This window comes from Mya arenaria, chromosome 8 (genome assembly GCF_026914265.1).
Source record: "Mya arenaria isolate MELC-2E11 chromosome 8, ASM2691426v1".
NCBI lineage: Eukaryota > Metazoa > Mollusca > Bivalvia > Myida > Myidae > Mya > Mya arenaria.
In genome coordinates, this window is record NC_069129.1 from 20,339,634 (window position 1) to 20,350,657 (window position 11,024).

General features: G+C 34.0%; 1 protein-coding gene across 1 annotated transcript; it reads right to left on the minus strand.

The window, feature by feature from the left end:
- Positions 1-230: 230 nt before the first annotated feature.
- On the minus strand, positions 231-9,402 carry LOC128244047 (uncharacterized). Its single transcript, XM_052962064.1, has 2 exons — positions 9,065-9,402; positions 231-1,623 (listed from the first exon to the last, which is right to left on the minus strand). The coding sequence occupies exons 1-2, from the start codon at positions 9,400-9,402 to the stop codon at positions 231-233; spliced, it is 1,731 nt and encodes a 576-aa protein (XP_052818024.1).
- Between the last annotated feature and the right edge of the window lie 1,622 nt (positions 9,403-11,024).

The window sequence follows — 11,024 nt, forward strand, 5'->3', positions numbered from 1 at the left end:
ATCATCATAAAATAAAACCCTCTCCAATAACATCAATAAAATAAAAACAAATTCCTTAGCTAACACATCAATACACTTAAAAATGAAATGTAACACACACAATGCACACATGATTACAATGATAGTAGGTTATATCTGATTTCTGTGTAACAGTGTTTCCATTCAACACATCATCAACTAGATCTCTATTCACAACTGATTCATGTTGTAGACCTTTTCCCTCTGTCTCTCTACTGAAGTTCCACCACCAGAATATTATCTTGCTTTCCCCCAACAATGAGCCTGCCAGTGTATGGGCTGTACCAAGCTGCCTTTGGACAGTTGATACCATCTTCTTTTCTGACCAGTGTGGCCAGCTTCTTCTTGCCTTCCTGATCAACCTGTACCACCATGTTGTTGTGCCATGAACACACAAATACATGGCCATCCTCACTCACATGTACACCATAGGCAAAACGAATGTCTGGATCCTTCAGTGTAGCTAGAACGCTGCCATTCATATCAATTGTAAATAGTTCTGGATCGTAATGGTTACAGATGTAGATTTTATTGCCATCTTGGTTCAAAGCAAAGTGAATCACTGTCTGGCCGCCTGATCTGTTTTCAAGTATCTTCTTGACTTGCTTGCCGGCTTTAGTGTAGATGTACAGGGCTGTTATGGAGCCCACATACAGCTTATCCCCATGGTGCCTGACGGAAGTGCAGTCATGGTCAACTGAGAACTTTCTTGTCATCGTAATGGTGCCAGCTGACACAGTGAGAAAGTGGACCTCATGCCTGACAGCTTCAGGCCAGTTTACTGCTACAGCCACCTGATTTCCTGTGATATGACATATGTCCTTGAGCTCTATAGGAACTTCACACTGGGCTATTACCTTATACTCCCTGTTTAATACCTTCACCTTGTCATGGCGTTTATCTGCAAGAATGATCTCTCCTGTTGGAAGTTCCGTTATACCAATAATAGAACAGACATTTGTTTCCGGCTTGATTTTCACATTGAATGTTGATTTCTTCTCAGTCTTGAAAATCCTGGAGATATGAGTATGTTTAGAGGACTTATTTTCGGACAGCTGATGTCCAATCTGTATTTCTTGGACGATGCCTAGTATGTTAAAATCAGACAGCAGTTGTGTAATTGTGGTTTCAGACTTGAATGTTGCAGTCAGTTCAGGTTTGGTGGACAACTCCTGGAGCAGGCTCTTGGCCTCTGCCATCTTCTTTTCACACTTCCTGAAGCTAATGTAGGAGCTTGGTTCATCGTCCTTGCACTGGGCTTGGATGGTGTCCATCAAGGCCTTCAGCTGGTCATGTATGCTTGTACAGGAGTCAATGTCCTTCTCTAGTGTGTCATTCAGGTTAGCCAGGACGATGTCCATCTGTTCCACTGTCTTCTTCTCCAGTGCATCCAGCAGCTGGTTCAGTTTCTTCCTCAGGTCCTTGATCTTTGTCAGCATGGACTTGCCAGAGGTCTTCAAGGAGCCTTGGTTCTTCTTTCTGACCTCTCTTACCTGGTTCAGACTTGTTGTTACATTAGCAACCTTAGATGGAAGCTGCTTGAAGTCTGCCATCTTGTGTATGCCCTTGGCCAGGTCTGAGATCAAGCTGATGCTTCTGCACATCCTGTTGTTGAGATAAATAAATGTAGTGAATGCGTGATGGGAGGTCATATTAAAGAATAAAAAATTGTATGTGTGACCTGTCTTTGGATTCTGTGAAAAGATAAACAAGTTAACTTAAATACTTTCATCAACAGGCCATTGATTGAATTATACCTAATCATGAGTATGCAAGGGTTATTTTGTCTAAAATTATGATTTTGTTGTCTCTTGGTTTTTCCATGATATGGCCTTGGTGCCTTTCAACTTTTCTTTAGGCCACACCAAATTAATTTTTGGTTCCAAAGATTTACCATACCTATTTGTTTTAGTTTAATGCCTCTGAAGTGGCAAATAGTAATCAGGCATCCATCTGTCTGTCCCCACTGTATCCGATCGATAACTGAATCAAGGGACCTAAACCTTGGTATGTAATGACAAGCAGATGCTTTAAGGTCAATTGGTCAAAGGTCAAGATAGTGGTGACATCAAGCTAAAACTCAATTTCCGATCAATAACTGAGGAAAGCTGTTTTTCATAGACCTGGTAGGCAGATTGGTAATGACCAGCAGATGAACCCTATTGATTTTAAAGTTGATGTTTCAAAGGTCAAGGTCTTAGTGACCTCAAGCTGAAAATACGTTTTTGATCAATATGATATCTGAAGAACGCTTAGACCCAGTAATCTTAAACTTTGTAGGCAGGTTTGAAATGTCCAGCAAATTAACCATATTGATTTTGATGTCAGTAAGTCAAAGGTCAAGGTTATGATGATCTCAAGTTGAAAATCCATTTCCTATCAATAACAGACATCGCTTTGGCACATACACCTTAAACTTTGTAGGCAGGTTGGTAATGACCAGCAGATCAGTCACATTGTTTTTTAGGTCATTGGTCAAAAGGTTAAGTTTATGGTGACCTCCAAGTGAAAATCCATTTCTGATCAATATATGAAGAACGCTTAGACCAATTAATGTAAAACTTGGTAGGCAGGTGGGAAATACCAGCAGATTAACCATTTTGATTTTGAGGTCAGTGGGTGAAAGTCAAGTTTATGATGGTTTTAAGCTGTTTCTGATCAATAACTGAAGAACATGAAGGCAAAGAGAAGAGTTGACACGCACTAGAACTTGCAGTGACTTATCTTTTCCATGTACATTACTATGCTATTGTTACAAATCAATATTTCAGTTACTTTATAAGAAGGTAGGTTAGTTCATCATGAAAATATGTTACATAATCAAGGCTGTCTGTCCATGTGTAGTCTCAAATACTAATGGCTACGGGGTCTTTAAGGAGCATTTGTCACACTCCTGTGACGTTCTTGTTTTTATTTTGCCAACTTAACTGTTTTTAAGATCTTTTTATAAAAAATGATAAAAAGCAAATCCGTGTAAATCCATGATGCATCAAACAGAAAAACATGAAATATGGTATTACTTATCACATGCTAATATAGCCATCACATATTTTTCTGTATTACACATTTTATAATATAACACTATTTCTATTGGTCAGAAAATTTATTTATATAACTAGTTTGCAAAAGTAATGATTGCTTTAAATGCAATATTCTAGCAAGTCATGCGTTAATTTCTAACTTTGTATTTATGATTGGGGTTTATTTGAAAACAGTATTACTTTTTTCATCTGAATCTTCAGAGTACAATGGTGACATATTGTCTTGAGTTCGTAAACACATTTTGAAAGACGTACAGTACTTCTTGTGTATAAACAGAAAATTATGTCATGAACACATAACAAAATTTGGGCCACTGCTTTTTGATTGTTCGTTAAACAAACCCACCGCTAATAAAACATGATTTCAGAAAAAAAATTGGAAATCCCAAACTTTTTATTCCCTCAGCTCCGAATTTTTCCTGTCGATTAAAATAAAACGTCGGGGAAAGAAAGACAACTCCTTCCACTTAAACTTTTTACCGTTTTTATAGCCAGTGTCTAAATGTCATCCAATCGTAAGCTCTGATTTTTGTATCCAGACGATTGATTGGACCACAACGCTTGAAGAAACATGGCTATTTCTCGGACAGCAAAACAGTAAATTCATTTGTTAAAATAAATGAAAATGATACTGTCTCCCATATTATTAACACAAGCATTCCCTCTAATACACTTGTAAAGAATGTTTGTGGATATGGAAAGGCTGGAAATGCAGGTAAACATTAAGGAAAATCGTCATACCAAATGACATTCCGGGCACCCTGTTGATACAATTCGGGGTCAAATGCATTGTCATAGAGAATTAGTCAAAAACAGAGGAAGAATACGTGCCACCTACAAAGACTGTCAATGCATTTGATATAATGATGTCCACGACAAAGAAATTTGATTGGGTACCTTCTGAAAAGTATGTATTCTGGCAGTTTTTGACTAAATGTTTTTTGTGCCTATGCCAATGACCCTTGCTGTGTATAAACCGTGGAAGAAAAGTGTGCCCTGGGATTTGAACGCACAACCAGCGGAGCACTAGCATGGCCATCTAATAATAGGATTCAGACTCATGGTTTGGTCTGAAATGGAGTTTGAAAGTCATTTTGGGACCAAATCAATTGAGCTTGTGAACAGTTTTTAGTCAGTATTAACTATCATGTGACAATTTAAATAAAACTTTATAATTGTGATCAATATAGAACTGCTGTTAAGATTTAATGATGTGATCACCATTCAGGCAGTTGTTCAGTTCAATTTTACTGGATATGAAAATCTAATTATTTTTTTCATTGTAATTTTTCTGGATATCCTTTTGTATTTCACTTTAAATGATCAAATTGATATGTTGTTTTGAATCATTCGGGGCACTACATTTCTGGAATGCATAGCACGGGAAATGGCATTCGGCTCATTGTCACAAGAACAGGTGAAATTTAGTAGGTCGATCTTTCTATTTTCTTCTGGAAAAGCATGTGATATAAAGAATCTGACACTCATCATCATATCATACACAATTGTATTCAACTCATCCATGAAATGTGTTAGTTAGTTTACCAAAGGCTCGCTTACTCACATTTTTTCCTGAACTCTTTGAGTTCAATTGTGTATCATATGACGTCTATTTATGTCTAAACACTTCTGAGAGACTGACACAGTTGTATAAAATGAATTATCTTTGTGGTATTTCCTTTATAACACACTTGCAAGGGACAATTAATTAAGTTATAATGATTCAAGGTTATCATTCTTTATGCTCAAATATGGAAAACTATATGTATATTCTTATTTCACCCGCTTATTGCTTTTCATTTTGATCACAATCTGTATTTCTGTGAACTTTAAGTTAGAGCTTGTGTAGATTAGATTTGGTTGTTGGCGAGGACCTGCTTTAGATTTAATTTGATTTATGATTTCTTCAAGTTATAAACAATGAAAATAAAACAAGATTAGACTCATCACAAAGGTTTTTAACATTCAGTTATGTTTGCAGAAGTTACAACTTGCTTTTCTCTTAATCTTAGCCACATAACAGCGATTCTCAATTAATTGACGCAATTTTGAAAAATTCCTGTCTCCAACATTTCAAGAGCTATAAAATGTACAAAAAAGCTTAAACATATCTAATTAAGAGTTAAATAAGTACTTTGAGATGTTTTTAGCTGCTTAGCCTAAATTTTGTAGTTTAAATACTCGACGATTTTCTTTCAAATTTATCTGAAAAACGATTATAACCACAAAAACCTGTCGCTTGAGATTTTTTAATAAAAAAAACTATTATAGTGTTTTTAGACGATTTTCGTATATAATCAATAAAGTACCCATACATGATAAGGATTGCAGCAGAAGTTTAAGTAAGAGATCAATATTGTCCGCAAATCTTATCAAATACGGCTGTCGCCGAAATGTGACTATGCTACCGTAACGATTTTAAACTAGAACACAACAATGCTAAAGTGTGTTATATTCTTTTGAATCCGTATCAAATATAATGTCCAAATACTATATTTGGTCTAAAATTAATAAATAAAACTCCTACGGTAAAACAATTTAACACAAACGATTTTATTTTAGAAAATACGAATGTCGCGTTTAAAATGCTATGCCTCCGTAAACAGCCGTATATACTCCAATGTACTTGTATATAAATCAAATAAAGATTGAAAAATATTGATTTGTATTTCTTGAAATGAAACAGAGTAAAATAAATGCTATCGGCATAGAAAAGTGACCAGTGTGTCCCGCAGAAGCCTTATTTCACTATGTTTCCGTAACGACTATTTTCCGCAACGAATCGATTATCCTAAATGCGGTACAGTATATGGTTCAAATAACCGCGTGACTGTTTACCTCTTCATCGCCTCCGCTGACACGTCATAATTATGTCTGCAAAAAAATTGTTAATCGACTTTTTGTGATAAAATTCCGTAAATAAAGGTAAGTGAAAATCACTGTACTTTTTTATTATGATAAGTTGAAATATATTTTACTTGTATAAGCAGTTTAACTGGTGAATTCGATTGCAACTATTATTTGCAGAAAAGAAAAGGGTTGAAAGTCGTAAGATGACGATGTTTATATAGAATTTTACCCGTTTTAAATATCCGTAACGGAACATAGGTTATTATTGTGACATCATAAGTTGATGTGATATATGCATTTTATCCATAGGCAGTTGACAATTTGAAATATATTATTGGTTTTAGACATGGAATAAATATTTTAATGACAAAAGAAAGCCCCGATAAACAAACAGCCACAAAAAAAATGTTACGGAAGCATAGCATTTTACTAGCTTTTTTGTGCACCGTAAAACTAATATTCAGAATGTTTATTAAACAGGTTCAAATGAGTTTTTCAAGAGTAAGATGTATGCACATGTTGTTCAATATGACCTGGAAATCTAATATGTTTTGCATTGTGCATTGTAAAGTTGCAGCTTTCCGTTACGGAACATGGCAAATTTGTTACGGAACATAGTACTAATAAATGCTCTGCTTAGAATGATTTTTTTAATTGTATAATCCCAAAATTAAATCGTAATGTCCTTTAAATTATTTAACAGTTTGTTTATGATAATAATGATAATGATAATAGTTATAATGATCATTATATTGAAGTTAATAATCATGATGATGAATCATGATACAACAATGCTAAAGTGTGTTATATTCTTTTAAATCCGTATCCAATATAATGTCCAAATACTATATTTGGTTTAAAATTAATAAATAAAACTCCTACGGTAAAACAATTTAACACAAACGATTTTATTTTAGAAAATACGAATGTCGCGTTTAAAATGCTATGCCTCCGTAACAGCCGCATATACTCCAATGTACTTTATATAAATCAAATAAAGATTGAAAAATATTGATTTGTATTTCTTGAAATAAAACAGAGTAAAATAAATGCTATCGGCATAGAAAAGTGACCAGTGTTTCCCGCAGAAGCCTTATTTCACTATGTTTCCGTAACGACTATTTTCCGCAACGAATCGATTATCCTAAATGCGGTACAGTATATGGTTCAAATAACCGCGTGACTGTTTACCTCTTCATCGCCTCCGCTGACACGTCATAATTTTGTCTGCAAAAAAATTGTTAATCGACTTTTTGTGATAAAATTCCGTAAATAAAGGTAAGTGAAAATCACTGTACTTTTTGTATTATGATAAGTTGAAATATATTTTACTTGTATAAGCAGTTTAACTGGTGAATTCGATTGCAAACATTATTTGCAGAAAAGAAAAGGGTTGAAAGTCGTAAGATGACGATGTTTATATAGAATTTTACCCGTTTTAAATATCCGTAACGGAACATAGGTTATTATTGTGACATCATAAGTTGATGTGATATATGCATTTTATCCATAGGCAGTTGACAATTTGAAATATATTATTGGTTTTAGACATGGAATAAATATTTTAATGACAAAAGAAAGCCCCGATAAACAAACAGCCACAAAAAAAATGTTACGGAAGCATAGCATTTTACTAGCTTTTTTGTGCACCGTAAAACTAATATTCAGAATGTTTATTAAACAGGTTCAAATGAGTTTTTCAAGAGTAAGATGTATGCAAATGTTGTTCAATATGACCTGGAAATCTAACATGTTTTGCATTGTGCATTGTAAAGTTGCAGCTTTCCGTTACGGAACATGGCAAATTTGTTACGGAACATAGTACTAATAAATGCTCTGTTTAGAATGATTTTTTTAATTGTATAATCCCAAAATTAAATCGTAATGTCCTTTAAATTATTTAACAGTTTGTTTATGATAATAATGATAATGATAATAGTTATAATGATCATTATATTGAAGTTAATAATCATGATGATGAATCATGATTAAAAAGTTTAAGATGATTATTAATACTAAGTTTATAAATTGCACTGGTTTTCTATTTCAGAATGGCACTATCAAATGCCGAAAGACATTGAAAATGGAGACAAAAGCAGAGAGAGGAAAACTACGAATCATACTTTAGAAAAGAGAGAAGAAGAAAACAGAAAAAGTATGTCCCCACTTATGAGTTATCTGGTGAAAAGAAAGAGCAACAGCGACAAAAATGTAGAGAGGACTACTAGAAACATGCAATCAGGGAAAGGGCTAGAAAGAAGAAATCAAAGAAAGACATTCATTTTCAAATATTAGCCCAGATATTGACGAAGTACAGCTGCAACAACAAGATCAGCGAAGATATATATATACCCCTGTTGTTGTTGTTATCAGTTACTTATGGTTTCTTAGATTATGTGAAATTGTGACAATGATGCTTCAATGAAGCTTAAACGGCTAATCAAAAACATTATAATTTTTTGAATGCATTGTTCACACATTTGCAACATTTACAGTAACTTATGTTCCGTAACAGAATGTGATTATTGTTGGTTTAACATTTGTGAAGCAACATTTGTTTGGCAACGTTACATTAATTAAAAGTTATGCTTTATTTGTGTTCTGCTTCTATCTAAAATATTAATTGACCACCTTAATGACGACATTTCTTGTTTGTGCATTACATCTAAACAATGGCAATATTTTTTTTTTTAAATCTTTGCTTATAATACAAGCTTTTTACATCCCGGATATACAAGTTTCAGAAAGAGATATGGTATATACTATTGTTATTAAAGTTAACCATTTGTCTTTATCTTCCCAATACCTTTGTATCAAATCATTCAATCTAATGTGTTAGTAAAATAGTATTTCCAAAGATATTCCGATGATTAATATATGTTCCGTAACGACGCATTTTAGTGGGTAACTTCATAAGGTTTCTGTAGACAAACGGAGTGAATTGTGTGGGTTAAATTTCTACACAATTTGTCAGAGGTATTTAACTTTAATAACAAAGTAAAGACATCGTTATATAAGAAAGTCAGAAAAAAAAAATGCCCCAAATGTGCGTAACTGATGGGAGAACGGCTGAAATCCTATAATTATCAAAGATTTAATAACTTGTTAATATTACTTTGTCTGAATTCTTTGATCATATTAAGTAAATCACAAACCTGTGATTCAAGCTCACACAGAGGTGGCAGCACATCTCATCGTGGTCCTCACACAGAAGTTCAATGACCTTACGAGGGTGAAGGTCACATGAAATGAGAGTGTTGCCCTGCCCCACCCACTTGTCCACATCATCACAGCCCACAACAGCATGCTGTTTAAGGATTTTGGAGTGAAATGTCAGGCATTGGTCACAGTAGTACTTCGAGCATTCCCCACAGAAATACTTGGCCTCAGTATTAAGCTTGTCCTCTTCACACGGCGAGCAAACAAACTCATGGATCAAATCAGATGCCATTGACATTGGGTCTTTCACGGACCCTGTGAGCTTTGAAGCCATTTCAAACTAGAAAGTTTGAGTATTTCATGAAATATTTAAATGTCACAACTTTAAGCAAGATTCCAATAGTCTTTGCATCAACAATGCTTAGGATTGAAGTAAAATATCTTCGTTGATATCTGTTAGCTGTGAACATCACCTTGAAGTTGAGTTATTTAATATTGAATGTTTATCACCGTAAATTTAAACCTACCAAAGGTTCGGAGATAAGAATATTGATTCAAACAGGCCATTTACTGCGTTTAAAAATGTTACCTAGATTCAAAATCTTTTGACCCAACAGGGCTCTACAGAAGCATCTTAATTTAAAATTGTACCTTCTTCTAAATTCAACAATTTGCATGACTGTTTCATGAGATCATAAAAATTTCTTAAGATACTCCTGTAATTTAAATTTAAATTTCTTGTCCGGAGCAAAGTTTGAAAACTACGGAATTTAATTAAACTTCGTACAATGATGAAGCACAATAAGAGAAAGTGTAGTGTACAATGACCGTAACTATAATTCAGCTAAACACAAAGTCATTGTCCTATGTAACTTTATCTTGTCCGGAGCATAACTTGAAAACTTGAAGCACAATGACAATTGTGCAGTGTACAAAGAACCATAACTCTTCAATTATTACAAATTTCAGGGTATTTAATTCTCGATTTTTAGTACGATAACGATTTCACATTACCTAAAATTCAAGCAAAGAAGGTATAATAGCATTTAATGGACATACATACTGCTCTTTTAATTACTTCTCTACTTTTGTCACTCAACATAAATGAATAACTTAACCGTTAAATGATTGCCAAGTAAGCTTATGCATTTCACCACAATAAAAAACCTTCAATTATTTTGTCAGGACTATAACTTCTTAATTACTCAACAGATTTAAATTAAACAATACACTTTTGTTAAGCATGACAAGTGCAAATACAGTGTTCAATAACCTCGAAGTTGTGGCTTCTTCTCAATGAAATACTTTGCCGTTCCTGTGTCCAGGCGACATTTGGGGGTATTCGGGGGTACTCCAGTAACAGCTCTAGTTTATATTTAAAAAAATCTAGGCTTTTTGAAGCAAAGATTATATCAAAACTTATATAATCATATACACGACATATTCATATAGGTTAAAAGGTCTCAACAAATGTTTTGGTCCTTTCCTCCAAAAAAACCTGTCTGACATGTTCAAGTAATAACGTCATAACATCACTTGCCTTGAAGGGTAAACATGGTAGAAATGTAAAATTCAATTATAAAAAAAAATCATCATCTCTTCTCTAAATGACTACCTATGATGAGAGGAAGATATGGGTAAATTTACAAAAAGTTGTCTAACAAACTGCTTTCACAGATTTAGAGTTGGAACACAGTTTCAATGACTACCTCAAGTGTACTCGTTTTGAACATACTTTTCTATCAGCTACAGCCTAGTGATCTGACAGCTCGGACCCTTGAAAGTAAATTATACGTTTATAGTTGGTGATGTATGTTTTGATGTGATTTATTACCATAAAATAAGGCTTGTTTGGATATGTTTGCATTGCCCTTGTGAAATCAATAAATATCCTCTATATATCTGCCTTAAATATTACATTAAAAATGTATCTGCTAAATATTGTGCTAAGTTTCG

Bases quoted from the DNA above. Each gene is read 5' to 3' on its own strand.
- LOC128244047 (XM_052962064.1), bottom strand. From the start codon at position 9,402: ATGGCTTCAAAGCTCACAGGGTCCGTGAAAGACCCAATGTCAATGGCA. The intron at 1,624-9,064 runs GTTTGTGATTTA...TCTCAACAACAG, and splicing joins TGTGTGAGCTTGAATCACAG to GATGTGCAGAAGCATCAGCT.